Source organism: Barbatula barbatula (assembly GCF_947034865.1).
Source record: "Barbatula barbatula genome assembly, chromosome: 7".
Classification (NCBI taxonomy): Eukaryota; Metazoa; Chordata; class Actinopteri; order Cypriniformes; family Nemacheilidae; genus Barbatula; species Barbatula barbatula.
The window spans coordinates 155,975-175,974 of NC_136770.1; the positions used below are offsets into that span (position 1 = coordinate 155,975).

Consider the following 20,000-nt stretch of genomic DNA (forward strand, 5'->3'; position numbering starts at 1 on the left):
TATCGAGTGACTGATCGGATTCTTACCTTCACTGGTCACACCCTCAGCATCTTCAACATCCGGCTGAAAAATATCATCAGAAATATCACCAATTGCTCTGTTGTGAAGGAAACATCTGCTCTTTCTGCTGTACATCACACACGATGCACTAAAATGTGCAGATAACACCAAAACTTTTCTCCCACAATGCTCATTACATAATATCAACATTTCTAACATTTATTCTTTCTAAAGCGGTTTTATACTAAACTGGATTAAACGTGTAGTGAAATCATGTGAGCACACGTTCACACGTCACATGTATGACGATGGTTCCAGTACACATGACGTCCTGAGCACTACACACTACACAATGCTCCTATTAAACAAACTGGATTCTAGTGTCGCTGTCTTCAGCTTGAGTCGACAGATGGCACTGTTACTTCTTTCATTGACCTGTACTGATGTGCTTTCAGTGTGTCAAAAGATTTTCTTTACCGATTCTTTGGACAGCCAGCTTTCAATATCCTCCATGACAGAGCTGTGTGGAGCCGGAGTCTGACAGAACACAAAACAACAACAATTAGAAAACAAGATTTTCATGTGAATGTGTCAGATGAACATGCGTGCGTGTGTGTAAAATAATAATATTGGATAGATGTTAGTGACACATGAACACACAGAAACACAAGAAGCTTCATCAGTCATTAACTCTACAGCCGACAGAAACTCTTGTGTTGTGTTCATGAATAAATACATGTTAAAAACACACCAGATTCTCAGAGTAAATCCACTGAGACTGACGCACCCAGCTGCTGTCGGCGTCCTTCACAGACAAACACAAACACACACACACACACACACACACTAAGGGTTAGTTGATTAGTAACTGTGGTGAAACACCAACAGCACACAAACAGTGAGTGTGTGTAACATCCACATCAGTGTTCTGAAGTTCCATCAATATGAAATATACCACAGCAGAAAATCATGCTCACCTCTCCGACTAGAAACAAAATGCACGTTATACACAGGCCACACAACATATAACAGCATATAAACACACTGGTGCAAAAGCCTGAGCTTAAAGCTGATAGAGATGAATCTGGAACATTCCTTTATTGATTGTCTGTGTACTGACCCCTGCGGTGACCTGCAGCTGTGTGTCCAGTGCTTCAGCGAGACCTTCCACAGCTCCAGGATCCTCATACCTCACACTACACACACACACAGCTCATTTTAATGCACTCACAGGAGCTGCTTACTTCGGTTTAAAAGTGAATAAATACCTCTTTCTCTGTTCAGCCAGAGAGCTGCTTCTGGTTTGAGCAAACATATCAAACTCCTCATCCTCATGCACTGAGACGGAGAGACACAGAGAGAGGTGGTCTGTCGTTCTCATGCTATATCAAATGTAATATCACAGTGAAGTCATATATTTCTCACTTGAACTGTTTGTGTGGGGCGGCGGAATGTGAGCCGCATGTTGATTGACAGCTGAAGGTGTATTCTGATTGGTTGATGGTGACACAGGACTAAGATCAATAAGGTTTCCTGTATCCTTCGGTTTAAAGAAATCAAATATAATCGTTTAAATAAATTCCATGTTCAAAAAGCTTCTCTGCCAAATACATAAATGAAAATGAATTACTCCAAGTCGTTTGACAACCCAACCGGACCTCCGTTTATCTTCAGAACGCAAATAAAGATAGTTTTGAAGAGCCGGGAGCTTTGGGACTCGCCATTGACTGCGACGCAACCAACTTTCACAGGGGGTAAAGACATCTTAGAATTCATCCATGTCAGTTGTTCAGCCTTAATTATATAAAGTGATTATTGTTTATCTTTTTGTGATTATTGTTTATTTTTGTTTGTTTGTGCACAAAAAGTCCTCGTTGTCAAAATTTATATAATTAAGGTTCAACCACATGGACTATTTCAATGGACCTGATCAAACGATGTCGGTTCTGAGGATAAACGGAGGTCCAGGGTTGTCGAACGACTTGAGGGAGAGTCATTCATGCCAGAATTTTCATCTCTTTAAGTGTTCGTTTCACTGTAAAGTACACTTAAACACTATTAAAGCATTGAGCCTTTTTCAATAAACATAAATAACCTGTGACTCTAGATGTTCTGTGTCTCGTCGTGGCATCTTATTCAATCTATCAAACCTTTATACAGAGAGAGACAGAGAGGTAAGGTTAACACATCTAAATCTGAATTGTGATGATGCAGCAGACTCCTGTGATTGTTGCAGCACCTCTCATATCGAATGAAGATGTTGTTCAGATCATCATTCAGCAGCAGAAGTTCCGCGGTCATCTCCTCATCTGAAAGATTAGGAATCAGCTCCACAATCCTCTGCTGCATCTGCTTACACACTAAAAACAACTGCTGCTCACACACACACACACACACACACACACAAAACAACAATGCGTTTCATCAAGAACAATAAATATAACAAAAAACTATGACAGAAAACACACACGCAAACACACACACATGCGCACGCACAGACGAACAAACACACCTGCAGTAGTTCAGTATCTGATGCTGAAGTTTCTCCTGGTTTCAGTTGATTTAACATCTCAGTCATGATGGTAAGATTACCTTTGACAAGATCCAGCTCTGATCTCAGTTTCTGCTTTTGGAGGGAAACCAACACACTCATATTGACCCAAACCACTGACCCCTAAAAACTACTGACCACCCCAGTCTGAGCGGCCTATAACATGTGAAATACCGGTGCGGGTGAATCTGGGCTCTGTGAAGAGTTTTGTGATGGTGAGGACAGGGTGTCTGTACCAGACGCAGAGCCGTTCTCTGGAACACTCTGTGTGAGATCATTAAGACGGAGATCAGACAGAGATCAGACGCACACAACCGGAAATTTGCAGACCAGGGGCCGGATTCACTAAATTGATCGTAAGACAAAACTAAATATGAGTTATAGGAAGTTCATAAGCATGTTGCTTGTTTTCCAAAAGTATAAAGTGACACATGCAATTTTAAGATTTTTTTAAAGAAATGTCCTAAGAAGTACAAAACATCCCCAACATTTTTCTTAATTTCGAATTTAAGACTAAATATGTGCGTTAAGTGTAATTTTCTTCTTAAGAATATTTTGTGAATCCGGCCCCAGAGTCTGATTCATCAGGATCAGAGAGGTTTACTCTGTTGGGCGTGTGGATGGGAGAGAGAGAGTCTAGATCTGTCATGGGAAACTCCAGCCCTCTGCGCCTCAAATCTTCATACACATTTACAACTCCAGCAAGAGACGGAACGTTCCGGAAGGCTCCGGCCCATGCCTGAGACACACAGCCGAAGAAACCGAGAGAGAAGTAAGTGCGACCGCCAGCCGCCGCGATGACAGACATGTAGTGTGACACGCACCTGAATGAGGTTCAGCACCCTGTCGTGAAGGATCATGGGTGGGTTGTTTTTGGGAAATATTGCTCGGACCAAAACACCCTCCACAAACTCTTTACTACACACGTGCGTATGAAAGCGATGGCCACAATTTTTCACACACGTCTCAAGAACCTGAAAACACACAAAAGCAGCAGATGATCACCACGCAAACAGACATCTGCTCGTAAAGGAAGTGATGTTATGGTGGCGCGTTATCACACTTACTGTCAGAGCCAACATCACTTCCCTGAAGTTCTTGTTCCCCACCATCCTCTTCTTTAAAGCTTTCACTGCATCTTTGGGCCTGAGGAAACAGCAGAAACCTTCAGACTCAACAAGAGAACGGAGGGAAGAAAAAGAACAAGTGGTTTCCTTTCAGTAAGTTCTTACCCGTCATCCGTCTCATTGATGATGTCACAGATCTCCAGGTTAAGACTCCAGTCCTCCGCCTGCAGGGCAGCGCTTGTGGCTTTTTCTGACACATGAATGACCATAAAAACACAATGTAAGACCAGATTACCAGAGTGCCGCAGGAATGACAAAGAACCCTTTAGCTTTAGCCACCCTACAGTTCAAGCTAAACAATTGTGAGTAATTATGTCATCTGAACAGGAATTCGAGATCACTTTAGTCCTCTTTAAAACTCTTATTTTGAAAACGCCTGCAGTGTGCATTATTTAGCGCATTCTTCAAGCCAAGTCAAGTCAGCTTTATTTATATAGGGCTTTTTACAATTGTCATTGTTACACAGCAGCTGTACAAGCATTGACTAGAAGCAAAACATAAAAGCTTATGCAAGTCAAAACACAGGTCAAATATCAGACACACTATAAATTCCTATATGCAGTGTTAATGAAATAAAATGATATAATTCTAGAATTCTTCAGTTCACAGCGGCAGAGAGACATAAAGGTGTGTGCATTAACATGACATCTTTGCCATTCTTTGTTTTAAATGCAGCTTACATAATATGATGCTGGAGCGATACAAGACATAGTAAAACGTTTGTCTGCGTTCACCCCTCGTCACACTGTTAACTAGTTGTTTACCTCCAGCAAAATGAAAGCACTTCACACCAATGACAGCATACTTTAGAAAGCAATCATGATGATGTGCTGTTTTCTTTTTCTGCACCTGGTTATAGAGAGCTGACTGTAGTTTTAGAGCCCTGGAAAGACGACGGGCAGATAGAGTTACTGTAGCTCAGCCTTATTCATTGTTCAAACGTGTACCTGGAAGCTCTTTTACAGACGCAGCAGTATTTTTATGATGAATTTTACACATATTGTGGATGTAATAAATGAACAGGCAGTCATGCACAGAACTGACAGCACTGGTGCTTATCAGAATGAACGGCAGGGAAACATCATATCAAGTTATTCCTTCTACTCAATAATGACTCGCGTTTATTATATGGATCTGTGGCTGTTGTTGTCACTTTGAATTATAAATGTTGCATGTCGATCGATTAATGTGATATTAATCTGAATTACAACAACTTTTCTTTATTCTGCATCTGCATATTCTTTCTTGGTTGTTTATTTGAGTAATGTATACAGTATGTGGTGTTATATGTATATATAATCCTCGTTGGACCCTTATATTGAAAACCTAGAATCACGAAACCTAGAGAAGTGTAAAAGTTGGTGGTGGCGACTGTGGTGTGGTTCATTCATAACAAATGTTTGGTTTTGATTTCTGTTGATGGTATTTAGGCTTCAAGCTGTGTTCAAGATAACCTTGACAGAAAAAAGTATGTTCGTAGTTTCATAAATGTTTGTTGACCAGAGAGTTTATTTTTGTAATGATCCAAATACAATGTGCAAAAGAGGATCATGGCCATGTTCAAAATAAAACAACACTGCAAGCTTAAGTCATAATATTTTAAGAACAAAGTTGCAATTTTGTGAACAGATTCAGAGACCTTTCTAATACTGAAACCTACTGAATATTCAGGGAAGCTCAGAATATAAAGGCAAAGCACAGCAGCACTTTCAGCTGGAAGGACATTTGTGTTCAACTAGTGTTAATATAACAAAAACACTATAGTTCAACTATGGAAACCAGAAATAAAACCACGGGTTTGCTATAATAATCCTAGTTTAACTTGTATTTGTCTGAGAAATTTGGTTGAAACGATGGCAAACAATCCACCTTTATTCTCAAAATCCTCATTCTGTGAAATTGTGAATTTAGTTTAAAAATATTATATATTTTTTTAAATTAAGATCATTTTATTTTTAACATGATCCCTATCCCTGCAGTACTCTGTGTGTTTAAAAATGATAAAGATTAAAATCCAGTGTGTCCAGCCCATAGTAAATAATGACGCTGTTAACGTGAAGCACGTGATCACAGCAAACAAGAGTTCACCTCTGTGAAAGCACGCGCACACGCACGCGCGTTCATGTGACCGTCAGCTGCTTTATGCGCTTCTGAGGTTCATTTGCTTGAGGAGGAAAAACTCAACAGAAAACAGAAAGAGATGATAAAGAGATAAAGATTGAAAAGAGGAAGTTGCGTGACTCCTCCGAACAGAATGAACTTTGACTGTTCGCCTCACTGATGTTTAAACGCGACTGTCGCATGACACGAGAACTTTATTTCCACTTTTAAACATTGATTTAGTAAATCTGTCTGGATTATACATATAAACGTCTGATCAACGCCCATAAATCTTTACTTTATTTTGCATCCCGCATCAACGAGAAAGACGCCGCATTTCTCCCACGCGCAGCAAAAACAACAACAACGCTCACATGATAGTTTATATAAGTACAAAGAATGTAAAGTTCAATACTTACGAATCCTCTGACCGACAGAAGACGAGAACGGACCGCCGATGAGAAACTCCATCTCTGCTGAAACCTGTGACGCGCGGCGCGTTCACATCAACAGAAATGACTGAACTATGAACGCGCGCTCGAGCGAAAGTGCGATCAATCGATATCAGACTCATCGATCCGACTTCTGATAGAGTTGAAGTCATTTTCTCTCGTACACAACATGCAGCACATCACACATCTCTTGGAGATTAAACAGACGTTGAACAGGAACACTACACACAGATGTGATAAATGCGCAACTTCTGCAGTTATGTAAACACATAAATAATCTATGAAACAAATCTTGGTGTTTATATCTCTGATGTTCAGAAGTGAAAGGTGTTTTCACACCGACCGGAGAACTTTGTGTCTGTATGTGAGTGAAGAATTTCCCAATGAAACACACGTGTTGTTTGTTTTGAATGATGTGTGTAATATATGAGAGTTTTGTAAGCAAACAGAGTTTTATCTGTTTAAACGGGTTGTGTGTTTGCAGTTTTGCAGACTCGGGAGAAGATGAGTTGAGTTATAGGACTAAATGATTTTCAGTCTATTGTATGGGATGAATTTCTCGAGCATCACTTTCCTCTTTCTTGTGAGTGTGAAATGACCTTTTTACAATTAGCATTTGGTTTGATATAAATCGGTGTAGTTAAATTGCTCATAAATCGATTAATGTCGACAATTGTAATTCATTTCAGCAATTTAATATATTTGTAAAACAAACAATAAAAATACAAAACAACAGTCAGAGACTTAATTCATTTTATTAAAGTATGTTCTATACAACTATTATGTTCACCATAAAGACAGTCTGAATGATTATTGACAATGATCAGGTGATGTATAAAGCACAATACAGAATAAATGTGTTAAACACTAACAGCAACTTTCATTGTGAAGAGGAAAGTTTTCTTCACAAAAACAATAAACTTCTTCAAGAATCTATATAATGTTTCTAATGAACTACAACATCAAACAAACAAACACACGCACACGCGCGCACACACACACACACACACAGTTGTTTATATCCATATCTCCACTATGATGATCTCCTCTTCAACACACACTGATAAAAACACAAAGCTCAATATTGTCATTTTTTCTCACTCTGCAGTTTGTTGGTCAGTCATGTGTGTTAATATGGGATTGGTCCGTAATATGCTGTATAAGCTGCAATGATCCCGGCAGTTTCAGCCATGTGTTCACATCCCAGATTCACCTCACACACTTCTCTCAAACTGAAAACACAAAATGTGATAGTGTTTATAGCCAACTGTCTACAAAACACCATTAAAGGGTGTGTGTGTGTGTATGTGTATGTGTGTGTGTGTGTGTGTGTGTGTGTGTGTTCACCTCTCCAGTTGTTGAGGACTCAGATCAGCTGCGTTGGCTCCGGCTCTCCTGCGTCGCAGAAGTCTTGCAGCCACATCTCTCTTCATCAGCACATGATTGGCAGGAGTTCCTGAGAAAACATCAAACCTTTGATTGTACTGATCAACAGTTCATCTATGACCACAAAACACACACACAACACAGAGTCACCGCTTGTGTCTCACCTTCAGCACTGGCCGAGTTTGACTCCGAAGAGGACGAGTCTGAGGTGGAATCAGATGCAGAATCAGATGTGGAATCAGACGCTGAATCAGACTCTGATGAGGAGGAGGTGGAATCAGAATCTGAGGCAGATGAGGACGATGAGGGAGAATCAGGAGAAGCAGTCGGAGACGCCACCATATCAGCCGGAGGTTCGACAGCAGCGTCAGCTTCTGTGTACACTAGACACACGTGCAGCAAACTGTTAAGAGCCCTCGATCATATATCAACAGACATATCTACAGACATGTGTCTCACCTCCCATAGACGTGCAGACAGACAGCAGAGCGCACAAGCTCAAGACAGTCAAAGTCTTCATGGCTCCTCAGAATCTCTCTTCAGAATCTTCTCAGCAGATGATGTTCGTTTGTCTTCTGTCCGTCTGTTCACCGGCGTGTTTATACTCCATCCTTCACCCCCACACTGTCCTGCTAGAGTTTGTGATTGGTTTGAGAATCGAGTAACGTTCATGCCCCTCGCTGCATTCCAACATCAACACACACACAGAGTCGAGCTCCAGAAACCACAAGCTGGCAAACGGATACACACATGCACCTAAATGTGTGAAATTGAGCCAAAACCCCATTATGAAGAACTCATTACAGACTCCACAGCCTTCTGAACGCTGGCCATATCTGTGGGAATATGTAGGCGATGCTTCTAAATGTATAACGTATATTTTTCTTCGATGGTCAATTTATTTCATTCCAGAGTCGAAATGTTCTTGGATTAAACTCAATGTGAGAAACGGCTCAGTTTTATATGTGTCTGTACTGTTATCACCGCAGCAGGTGTACAGCCATCATATGAAATAAACACAAACAGCTCAGTAAACACAATGTGGGTCACACATGTGCAACGTCTCATTAGTGTTTACTGGGATCCCCCATAATTCCCCACTTCAATCACAGGCCCATCGAGCAAGGCCCACCGGATGTGAAATAAAGTTTTTAAAAATGAAACAGCTGTAAACACACAACTGAGCCTTATTTGGTCTATCCTACACAATCCAGCCACGCTCATATCTCATAGAATTACTAGAAAGATTTGTTTATTTTCAAAGTAAGGAATTATTAAACACAACATTAACATTTGGGATTCTCCATCTGTGTTTTTAGCACAATAGTAAACTTAAAGATGGGGTATCCTGCTATGTCATGCATTCTGACTTCTTTACACTGTTAAACGTGGTTTCTCATGCTTAACATGGTCAACTTGTTAAAAACGTAAGATCACAGGGATCTTATTCCTTTTATTGGCCATCATCCCAGGAAAGAGCCGCCAACGACAAGCGAGACCCACTGACCTTCAAGATTATCAGTGCTGTGGTTTGAAAGTGATAGATGGAGCGGTCCCAGTGCTAAAAGATGCCGGACATGAACAGCACGAGGTAAGTCAAACTGAGTCATATGTCTGTGTTTTGGTGTGCAATCGGTGTGAACGTGCAGAATGTACAAAACTCAAATGAAATAGTCGTCTAAGATCCGACGTATGCCTTAAGATTAATATGAGATCAGCAGAAACTGAGTACTTGAATGATTGCTGTGTGTTTATGTCCACGTCTCACAGGATATAGATGTGACAAACACCAGCTCCTCTCTTGCCTCTCTTGACCTCAGTGTATGTTTGTGTATGTCTGCCATAGAAAGTGAGAGACTTGTTTGGCTCATCTGCTGTGTAATTTCAATGTCTGGTACTGCGTCCTTTTTACAGAAATACAGCTGAACTCTGTTCAATACTGTCCAGTCCACCATATAATTTGCACTGTTGTGTGGATGAATATTTTCTATGTTTGTTGCTTTTTCTCAGCGCTAAAGGCAGGTGACAGAAAACCGCGGAACGCAGAACCTCCAGAGGACTTAATATAACCCGCACTTTCAATAATCTGATTAGAGAGAGAGAGAGAGAGAGAGAGAGAGAGTGAGAGAGACAGAGAGTTCATGTAGTTCAGTGGTTAAACTGGGATCCACCATCATTGCAGGCACCACAAACAAACCACAGCGTGTGTGTGTATGTGTTATATAAAACAAGCTGTATAGATAGTTTGAGTATTTCTGAGCTGTACGTCGACCAAATTCCAAAACAGAGAGTCACAAAATAATTACAGTGAAGGTTTTTCTGGTTTTAGTCTGTAATGTTTTTAGCAGAAGTGAGCGGCAGTCTGGACATTCACTCTCCATATGAACCCTGCGATGACCCAAACCGAAGGAAACATGTTGAATGAGAGACAGGCGTGTGACCGTATAACTCACAACTCAATGTTTCATAGATGTGTAAGAAATTTCACTAAAGAAATGAGAAACCTTGTGATCACTTCAAAATAAGTTTATGTTCACATTATAAACTCTGCGAACAAGCTGTATTTTTTAGTCTGGCACACCACAATCTTTTCTAACAGAAGAATTCAAAAGGCCATGCAGATCTGATGTTTGTCTAATGCTATACATTTTCAAATAAACATCATTTAGTATGTTAAACGCACACATGCACTCTAGAGTCCTGCTCACAAAAACACTTCACCACTCTTTGATTAGTAAAACATGTTTAATAAACGCTTCACATTAGAGTTCAGTTTTGTCTTCAGATGTTTCCGCCTCGTTCTGCTTCTGTGGGACAGACAGACAGAAAGTTAAAGCCTTGTGTGCCGCTGTGTGTTTCTTCTGTAAACCTGACTGTAAACGTTCACCTGCAGATCTCCACTCAGGTAAGAGTCACAGAAGTTCTGCACACGCTCAGCAGAGATTTCTCCCTTTGGCATGAGCCATTTTCTGTCCGAGTCTGCGTCATAAATGGCGATGCGGGGCAGGTCACGTGACCTCAGCTTGAAGTATTCCAGTACGCGGGCATTAGCCATTTACCAGCACAAACAACATCTGCAAAACAACAAAAATGAATTATTATTCACATCTCATAAATGTATACAAATTAGCATCTTGTAAAATAGTTAGTCAGCGCGATGCGTGAAAACTTTTTGTCATGTAATAAATCTAGAGCTTTGCCGGGTTGCCACGGTGTGCTCACTTTGTCCTTGAAATTCTAGTGAAAGGTCAGATTAATTCAGTCAGATATGACCACCACCCTCACTAGCGAGACTTCATCTCATCGCTCTTTGTCACTTATGTGCAATAAATATATATTTTGTAATCTTTTTATTACCTTGCCAGTATATTTTGGTGCGAGAGCCCTGAGTCTCTCCTTCAGCTGATTAAAATCAGACATGTCTCTGTTGGACATGAGGAGCAGGTGCGTCTTCACCTCCGACTGAAACAAACCCACCGCAGACTGACACAAACAAACATTACATCACAATTCCATACAAGAAAAACACTGTAATCATTTGTATTTGGCAGATGCTTTAATCCACAGCGGTCACAAGGCATTATACTATACATTTGTTTTTTTTAGTATGTACAATTCCTGATATCAAACCCACGACCTTGGCGTTGCTCGCGCCTGCTCTAACCCTAACACACTTTAACACATTCTCTGCTATTCTATTTAAACGCAACAAAGTCTTTAAAAGACTTTATGCAGCAAGTGGAGAAGATGAGGAGGAGAAGAGAGGAGGAAATCAGATAAGAAGATGAGGAGGAGAAGAGAGGAGGAAATCAGATAAGAGGAGAAGAGAGGAGAAGAGAGGAGAGGAGGAAATCAGATAGGATGATGAGGATGAGAAGAGAGGAGAGGAGAGGAGGAAATCAGATAAGACGATGAGGATGAGAAGAGAGGATGAAATCAGATAAGAGGATGAGGATGAGAAGAGAGGATGAAATCAGATAAGAGGATGAGAGGAGAGGAGAGGAGAGGAGAGGAGAGGAGAGGAGAGGAGAGGAGAGGAGAGGAGAGGAGAGGAGAGGAGAGGAGAGGAGAGGAGAGGAGAGGAGAGGAGAGGAGGAAATCAGATAAGAGGATGAGGAGGAGAAGAGAGGAGGAAATCAGATAAGAGGATGAGAGGAGAGGAGAGGAGAAGAGAGGAGAAGAGAGGAGGAAATCAGATAAGAGGATGAGGAGGAGACGAGAGGAGGAAATTAGATAAGAGGATGAGGAGGAGAAGAGAGGAGGAAATCAGATAAGATGATGAGGAGGAGAAGAGAGGAGGAAATCAGATAAGATGATGAGGATGAGAAGAGAGGATGAAATCAGATAAGATGATGAGGAGGAGAAGAGAGGAGGAAATCAGATAAGAGGATGAGGATGAGGAGGAGAAGAGAGGAGAGGAGGAAATTGGATAAGAGGATGAGGATGAGGAGGAGAAGAGAGGAGGAAATCAGATAAGATGATGAGGATGAGAAGAGAGGAGAGGAGAGGAGAGGAGAGGAGAGGAGAGGAGAGGAGAGGAGAGGAGAGGAGAGGAGAGGAGAGGAGAGGAGAGGAGAGGAGAGGAGAGGAGAGGAGAGGAGAGGAGAGGAGAGGAGAGGAGAAGAGAGGAGGAAATCAGATAAGAGGATGAGGAGGAGACGAGAGGAGGAAATTAGATAAGAGGATGAGGAGGAGAAGAGAGGAGGAAATCAGATAAGATGATGAGGATGAGAAGAGAGGATGAAATCAGATAAGAGGATGAGGAGGAGAAGAGAGGAGGAAATCAGATAAGAGGATGAGGATGAGGAGGAGAAGAGAGGAGAGGAAGAAATCAGATAAGAGGATGAGGATGAGAAGAGAGGAGGAAATCAGATAAGAGGATGAGGAGGAGAAGAGAGGAGGAAATCAGATAAGAGGATGAGGATGAGGATGAGGAGGAGAAGAGAGGAGAGGAGGAAATCAGATAAGAGGATGAGGATGAGAAGAGAGGAGGAAATCAGATAAGAGGATGAGGAGGAGAAGAGAGGAGGAAATCAGATAAGAGGATGAGGAGGAGAAGAGAGGAGGAAATCAGATAAGAGGATGAGGATGAGGAGGAGAAGAGAGGAGAGGAGGAAATCAGATAAGATGATGAGGAGGAGAAGAGAGGATGAAATCAGATAAGATGATGAGGAGGAGAAGAGAGGAGGAAATCAGATAAGAGGATGAGGATGAGGAGGAGAAGAGAGGAGAGGAAGAAATCAGATAAGAGGATGAGGATGAGAAGAGAGGAGGAAATCAGATAAGAGGATGAGGAGGAGAAGAGAGGAGGAAATCAGATAAGAGGATGAGGATGAGGAGGAGAAGAGAGGAGAGGAGGAAATCAGATAAGAGGATGAGGATGAGAAGAGAGGAGGAAATCAGATAAGAGGATGAGGAGGAGAAGAGAGGAGGAAATCAGATAAGAGGATGAGGAGGAGAAGAGAGGAGGAAATCAGATAAGAGGATGAGGATGAGGAGGAGAAGAGAGGAGAGGAGGAAATCAGATAAGATGATGAGGAGGAGAAGAGAGGATGAAATCAGATAAGATGATGAGGAGGAGAAGAAGAGAGGAGGAAATCAGATAAGAGGATGAGGATGAGAGGAGAGGAGGAAATCAGATAAGAGGATGAGAGGAGAGGAGAGGAGAGGAGAGGAGAGGAGAGGAGAGGGGAGGGGAGGGGAGGGGAGGGGAGGGGAGGGGAGGGGAGGGGAGGGGAGGGGAGGGGAGGGGAGGGGAGGGGAGAGGAGAGGAGAGGAGAGGAGAGGAGAGGAGAGGAGAGGAGAGGAGAGGAGAGGAGAGGAGAGGAGAGGAGAGGAGAGGAGAGGAGAGGAGAGGAGAGGAGAGGAGAGGAGAGGAGAGGAGAGGAGAGGAGAGGAGAGGAGGAGAAATCAGATAAGAGGATGAGGAGGAGAAGAGAGGAGGAAATCAGATAAGAGGATGAGAGGAGAGGAGAAGAGAGGAGAAGAGAGGAGGAAATCAGATAAGAGGATGAGGAGGAGACGAGAGGAGGAAATTAGATAAGAGGATGAGGAGGAGAAGAGAGGAGGAAATCAGATAAGATGATGAGGAGGAGAAGAGAGGAGGAAATCAGATAAGATGATGAGGATGAGAAGAGAGGATGAAATCAGATAAGATGATGAGGAGGAGAAGAGAGGAGGAAATCAGATAAGAGGATGAGGATGAGGAGGAGAAGAGAGGAGAGGAGGAAATTGGATAAGAGGATGAGGATGAGGAGGAGAAGAGAGGAGGAAATCAGATAAGATGATGAGGATGAGAAGAGAGGAGAGGAGAGGAGAGGAGAGGAGAGGAGAGGAGAGGAGAGGAGAGGAGAGGAGAGGAGAGGAGAGGAGAGGAGAGGAGAGGAGAGGAGAGGAGAGGAGAGGAGAGGAGAGGAGAGGAGAGGAGAGGAGAGGAGAGGAGAAGAGAGGAGGAAATCAGATAAGAGGATGAGGAGGAGACGAGAGGAGGAAATTAGATAAGAGGATGAGGAGGAGAAGAGAGGAGGAAATCAGATAAGATGATGAGGATGAGAAGAGAGGATGAAATCAGATAAGAGGATGAGGAGGAGAAGAGAGGAGGAAATCAGATAAGAGGATGAGGATGAGGAGGAGAAGAGAGGAGAGGAAGAAATCAGATAAGAGGATGAGGATGAGAAGAGAGGAGGAAATCAGATAAGAGGATGAGGATGAGAAGAGAGGAGGAAATCAGATAAGAGGATGAGGAGGAGAAGAGAGGAGGAAATCAGATAAGATGATGAGGATGAGAAGAGAGGATGAAATCAGATAAGAGGATGAGGAGGAGAAGAGAGGAGGAAATCAGATAAGAGGATGAGGATGAGGAGGAGAAGAGAGGAGAGGAAGAAATCAGATAAGAGGATGAGGATGAGAAGAGAGGAGGAAATCAGATAAGAGGATGAGGATGAGAAGAGAGGAGGAAATCAGATAAGAGGATGAGGAGGAGAAGAGAGGAGGAAATCAGATAAGAGGATGAGGATGAGGAGGAGAAGAGAGGAGGAAATCAGATAAGAGGATGAGGATGAGAAGAGAGGAGGAAATCAGATAAGAGGATGAGGAGGAGAAGAGAGGAGGAAATCAGATAAGAGGATGAGGATGAGGAGGAGAAGAGAGGAGAGGAGGAAATCAGATAAGATGATGAGGAGGAGAAGAGAGGATGAAATCAGATAAGATGATGAGGAGGAGAAGAGAGGAGGAAATCAGATAAGAGGATGAGGATGAGAGGAGAGGAGGAAATCAGATAAGAGGATGAGAGGAGAGGAGAGGAGAGGAGAGGAGAGGGGAGAGGAGAGGAGAGGAGAGGAGAGGAGAGGAGAGGAGAGGAGAGGAGAGGAGAGGAGAGGAGAGGAGAGGAGAGGAGAGGAGAGGAGAGGAGGAAATCAGATAAGAGGATGAGGAGGAGAGGAGAGGAGGAAATCAGATGAGAGGATGAGGAGGAGAGGAGAGGAGGAAATCAGATAAGAGGATGAGAGGAGAGGAGAGGAGAGGAGAGGAGAGGAGAGGAGAGGAGAGGAGAGGAGAGGAGAGGAGAGGAGAGGAGAGGAGAGGAGAGGAGAGGAGAGGAGAGGAGAGGAGAGGAGAGGAGAGGAGAGGAGAGGAGAGGAGAGGAGAGGAGAGGAGGAAATCAGATAAGAGGATGAGGAGGAGAGGAGAGGAGGAAATCAGATAAGAGGATGAGGAGGAGAAGAGAGGAGGAAATCAGATAAGAGGATGAGGATGAGGAGGAGAAGAGAGGAGAGGAGGAAATCAGATAAGAGGATGAGGAGGAGAAGAGAGGAGGAAATCAGATAAGAGGATGAGGAGGAGAAGAGAGGAGGAAATCAGATAAGAGGATGAGGATGAGGAGGAGAAGAGAGGAGAGGAGGAAATCAGATAAGATGATGAGGAGGAGAAGAGAGGAGGAAATCAGATAAGAGGATGAGGATGAGGAGGAGAAGAGAGGAGAGGAGGAAATCAGATAAGAGGATGAGGATGAGAAGAGAGGATGAAATCAGATAAGAGGATGAGGATGAGAAGAGAGGATGAAATCAGATAAGAGGATGAGAGGAGAGGAGAGGAGAGGAGAGGAGAGGAGAGGAGAGGAGAGGAGAGGAGAGGAGAGGAGAGGAGAGGAGAGGAGAGGAGAGGAGAGGAGAGGAGGAAATCAGATAAGAGGATGAGGAGGAGAAGAGAGGAGGAAATCAGATAAGAGGATGAGAGGAGAGGAGAGGAGAAGAGAGGAGAAGAGAGGAGGAAATCAGATAAGAGGATGAGGAGGAGACGAGAGGAGGAAATTAGATAAGAGGATGAGGAGGAGAAGAGAGGAGGAAATCAGATAAGATGATGAGGAGGAGAAGAGAGGAGGAAATCAGATAAGATGATGAGGATGAGAAGAGAGGATGAAATCAGATAAGATGATGAGGAGGAGAAGAGAGGAGGAAATCAGATAAGAGGATGAGGATGAGGAGGAGAAGAGAGGAGAGGAGGAAATTGGATAAGAGGATGAGGATGAGGAGGAGAAGAGAGGAGGAAATCAGATAAGATGATGAGGATGAGAAGAGAGGAGAGGAGAGGAGAGGAGAGGAGAGGAGAGGAGAGGAGAGGAGAGGAGAGGAGAGGAGAGGAGAGGAGAGGAGAGGAGAGGAGAGGAGAGGAGAGGAGAGGAGAGGAGAGGAGAGGAGAGGAGAGGAGAGGAGAGGAGAGGAGGAAATCAGATAAGAGGATGAGGAGGAGAAGAGAGGAGGAAATCAGATAAGAGGATGAGAGGAGAGGAGAGGAGAAGAGAGGAGAAGAGAGGAGGAAATCAGATAAGAGGATGAGGAGGAGACGAGAGGAGGAAATTAGATAAGAGGATGAGGAGGAGAAGAGAGGAGGAAATCAGATAAGATGATGAGGAGGAGAAGAGAGGAGGAAATCAGATAAGATGATGAGGATGAGAAGAGAGGATGAAATCAGATAAGATGATGAGGAGGAGAAGAGAGGAGGAAATCAGATAAGAGGATGAGGATGAGGAGGAGAAGAGAGGAGAGGAGGAAATTGGATAAGAGGATGAGGATGAGGAGGAGAAGAGAGGAGGAAATCAGATAAGATGATGAGGATGAGAAGAGAGGAGAGGAGAGGAGAGGAGAGGAGAGGAGAGGAGAGGAGAGGAGAGGAGAGGAGAGGAGAGGAGAGGAGAGGAGAGGAGAGGAGAGGAGAGGAGAGGAGAGGAGAGGAGAGGAGAGGAGAGGAGAGGAGAGGAGAGGAGAGGAGAGGAGAAGAGAGGAGGAAATCAGATAAGAGGATGAGGAGGAGACGAGAGGAGGAAATTAGATAAGAGGATGAGGAGGAGAAGAGAGGAGGAAATCAGATAAGATGATGAGGATGAGAAGAGAGGATGAAATCAGATAAGAGGATGAGGAGGAGAAGAGAGGAGGAAATCAGATAAGAGGATGAGGATGAGGAGGAGAAGAGAGGAGAGGAAGAAATCAGATAAGAGGATGAGGATGAGAAGAGAGGAGGAAATCAGATAAGAGGATGAGGAGGAGAAGAGAGGAGGAAATCAGATAAGAGGATGAGGATGAGGAGGAGAAGAGAGGAGAGGAGGAAATCAGATAAGAGGATGAGGATGAGAAGAGAGGAGGAAATCAGATAAGAGGATGAGGAGGAGAAGAGAGGAGGAAATCAGATAAGAGGATGAGGATGAGGAGGAGAAGAGAGGAGAGGAGGAAATCAGATAAGATGATGAGGAGGAGAAGAGAGGATGAAATCAGATAAGATGATGAGGAGGAGAAGAGAGGAGGAAATCAGATAAGAGGATGAGGATGAGGAGGAGAAGAGAGGAGAGGAGGAAATTGGATAAGAGGATGAGGATGAGGAGGAGAAGAGAGGAGGAAATCAGATAAGATGATGAGGATGAGAAGAGAGGAGAGGAGAGGAGAGGAGAGGAGAGGAGAGGAGAGGAGAGGAGAGGAGAGGAGAGGAGAGGAGAAGAGAGGAGGAAATCAGATAAGAGGATGAGGAGGAGACGAGAGGAGGAAATTAGATAAGAGGATGAGGAGGAGAAGAGAGGAGGAAATCAGATAAGATGATGAGGATGAGAAGAGAGGATGAAATCAGATAAGAGGATGAGGAGGAGAAGAGAGGAGGAAATCAGATAAGAGGATGAGGATGAGGAGGAGAAGAGAGGAGAGGAAGAAATCAGATAAGAGGATGAGGATGAGAAGAGAGGAGGAAATCAGATAAGAGGATGAGGAGGAGAAGAGAGGAGGAAATCAGATAAGAGGATGAGGATGAGGAGGAGAAGAGAGGAGAGGAGGAAATCAGATAAGAGGATGAGGATGAGAAGAGAGGAGGAAATCAGATAAGAGGATGAGGAGGAGAAGAGAGGAGGAAATCAGATAAGAGGATGAGGAGGAGAAGAGAGGAGGAAATCAGATAAGAGGATGAGGATGAGGAGGAGAAGAGAGGAGAGGAAGAAATCAGATAAGAGGATGAGGATGAGAAGAGAGGAGGAAATCAGATAAGAGGATGAGGAGGAGAAGAGAGGAGGAAATCAGATAAGAGGATGAGGATGAGGAGGAGAAGAGAGGAGAGGAGGAAATCAGATAAGAGGATGAGGATGAGAAGAGAGGAGGAAATCAGATAAGAGGATGAGGAGGAGAAGAGAGGAGGAAATCAGATAAGAGGATGAGGATGAGGAGGAGAAGAGAGGAGAGGAGGAAATCAGATAAGATGATGAGGAGGAGAAGAGAGGATGAAATCAGATAAGATGATGAGGAGGAGAAGAGAGGAGGAAATCAGATAAGAGGATGAGGATGAGGAGGAGAAGAGAGGAGAGGAGGAAATTGGATAAGAGGATGAGGATGAGGAGGAGAAGAGAGGAGGAAATCAGATAAGATGATGAGGATGAGAAGAGAGGAGAGGAGAGGAGAGGAGAGGAGAGGAGAGGAGAGGAGAGGAGAGGAGAGGAGAAGAGAGGAGGAAATCAGATAAGAGGATGAGGAGGAGACGAGAGGAGGAAATTAGATAAGAGGATGAGGAGGAGAAGAGAGGAGGAAATCAGATAAGATGATGAGGATGAGAAGAGAGGATGAAATCAGATAAGAGGATGAGGAGGAGAAGAGAGGAGGAAATCAGATAAGAGGATGAGGATGAGGAGGAGAAGAGAGGAGAGGAAGAAATCAGATAAGAGGATGAGGATGAGAAGAGAGGAGGAAATCAGATAAGAGGATGAGGAGGAGAAGAGAGGAGGAAATCAGATAAGAGGATGAGGATGAGGAGGAGAAGAGAGGAGAGGAGGAAATCAGATAAGAGGATGAGGATGAGAAGAGAGGAGGAAATCAGATAAGAGGATGAGGAGGAGAAGAGAGGAGGAAATCAGATAAGAGGATGAGGAGGAGAAGAGAGGAGGAAATCAGATAAGAGGATGAGGATGAGGAGGAGAAGAGAGGAGAGGAGGAAATCAGATAAGATGATGAGGAGGAGAAGAGAGGATGAAATCAGATAAGATGATGAGGAGGAGAAGAGAGGAGGAAATCAGATAAGAGGATGAGGATGAGGAGGAGAAGAGAGGAGAGGAAGAAATCAGATAAGAGGATGAGGATGAGAAGAGAGGAGGAAATCAGATAAGAGGATGAGGAGGAGAAGAGAGGAGGAAATCAGATAAGAGGATGAGGATGAGGAGGAGAAGAGAGGAGAGGAGGAAATCAGATAAGAGGATGAGGATGAGAAGAGAGGAGGAAATCAGATAAGAGGATGAGGAGGAGAAGAGAGGAGGAAATCAGATAAGAGGATGAGGAGGAGAAGAGAGGAGGAAATCAGATAAGAGGATGAGGATGAGGAGGAGAAGAGAGGAGAGGAGGAAATCAGATAAGATGATGAGGAGGAGAAGAGAGGATGAAATCAGATAAGATGATGAGGAGGAGAAGAAGAGAGGAGGAAATCAGATAAGAGGATGAGGATGAGAGGAGAGGAGGAAATCAGATAAGAGGATGAGAGGAGAGGAGAGGAGAGGAGAGGAGAGGGGAGGGGAGAGGAGAGGAGAGGAGAGGAGAGGAGAGGAGAGGAGAGGAGAGGAGAGGAGAGGAGAGGAGAGGAGAGGAGAGGAGAGGAGAGGAGAGGAGAGGAGAGGAGAGGAGAGGAGAGGAGAGGAGAGGAGAGGAGAGGAGAGGAGGAAATCAGATAAGAGGATGAGGAGGAGAAGAGAGGAGGAAATCAGATAAGAGGATGAGAGGAGAGGAGAAGAGAGGAGAAGAGAGGAGGAAATCAGATAAGAGGATGAGGAGGAGACGAGAGGAGGAAATTAGATAAGAGGATGAGGAGGAGAAGAGAGGAGGAAATCAGATAAGATGATGAGGAGGAGAAGAGAGGAGGAAATCAGATAAGATG

The 20,000-nt window shown here is 43.6% G+C and overlaps 3 protein-coding genes across 6 annotated transcripts in view; all 3 read right to left on the reverse strand.

The window, feature by feature from the left end:
* LOC306896145 (target of Myb1 membrane trafficking protein) overlaps positions 1-6,485 on the reverse strand; it is a 6,926-nt gene extending 441 nt beyond the window's left edge. The window contains exons 1-15 of one of the 4 annotated variants that reach the window (XM_079459849.1): positions 6,198-6,350; positions 3,784-3,868; positions 3,619-3,697; positions 3,376-3,525; positions 3,156-3,290; positions 2,726-2,815; positions 2,513-2,623; positions 2,240-2,373; positions 2,096-2,150; positions 1,426-1,540; positions 1,269-1,338; positions 1,121-1,196; positions 752-805; positions 478-537; positions 27-63 (exon numbers count right to left, since the gene is read on the reverse strand). In XM_079459849.1, coding sequence (XP_079315975.1) covers positions 27-63; positions 478-537; positions 752-805; positions 1,121-1,196; positions 1,269-1,338; positions 1,426-1,540; positions 2,096-2,150; positions 2,240-2,373; positions 2,513-2,623; positions 2,726-2,815; positions 3,156-3,290; positions 3,376-3,525; positions 3,619-3,697; positions 3,784-3,868; positions 6,198-6,249 — 1,303 coding nt within the window. In that variant the 5' untranslated portion in view covers positions 6,250-6,350. Of the gene's footprint in view, positions 1-26; positions 64-477; positions 538-751; positions 806-1,120; positions 1,197-1,268; positions 1,339-1,425; positions 1,541-2,095; positions 2,151-2,239; positions 2,374-2,512; positions 2,627-2,725; positions 2,816-3,155; positions 3,291-3,375; positions 3,526-3,618; positions 3,698-3,783; positions 3,869-6,197 lie in introns of all 4 variants that reach the window. The other 3 variants (XM_079459848.1, XM_079459850.1, XM_079459851.1) reach the window with 3 other exon arrangements.
* A 426-nt stretch (positions 6,486-6,911) lies between these two features.
* Positions 6,912-8,192, reverse strand: bglapl (bone gamma-carboxyglutamate (gla) protein, like). The gene is made up of 4 exons (XM_079461142.1): positions 8,076-8,192; positions 7,781-7,999; positions 7,578-7,686; positions 6,912-7,462 (listed from the first exon to the last, which is right to left on the reverse strand). The coding sequence occupies exons 1-4, from the start codon at positions 8,134-8,136 to the stop codon at positions 7,360-7,362; spliced, it is 492 nt and encodes a 163-aa protein (XP_079317268.1). The 5' UTR covers positions 8,137-8,192; the 3' UTR covers positions 6,912-7,359.
* Positions 8,193-10,295: 2,103 nt separating this feature from the next.
* Positions 10,296-20,000, reverse strand: part of erp27 (endoplasmic reticulum protein 27) — a 13,174-nt gene continuing 3,469 nt past the window's right edge. Inside the window, 4 exon segments of the mRNA XM_079461366.1 lie at positions 10,296-10,423; positions 10,504-10,666; positions 10,668-10,690; positions 10,974-11,099. Coding sequence (XP_079317492.1) covers positions 10,379-10,423; positions 10,504-10,666; positions 10,668-10,690; positions 10,974-11,099 — 357 coding nt within the window. The 3' untranslated portion in view covers positions 10,296-10,378.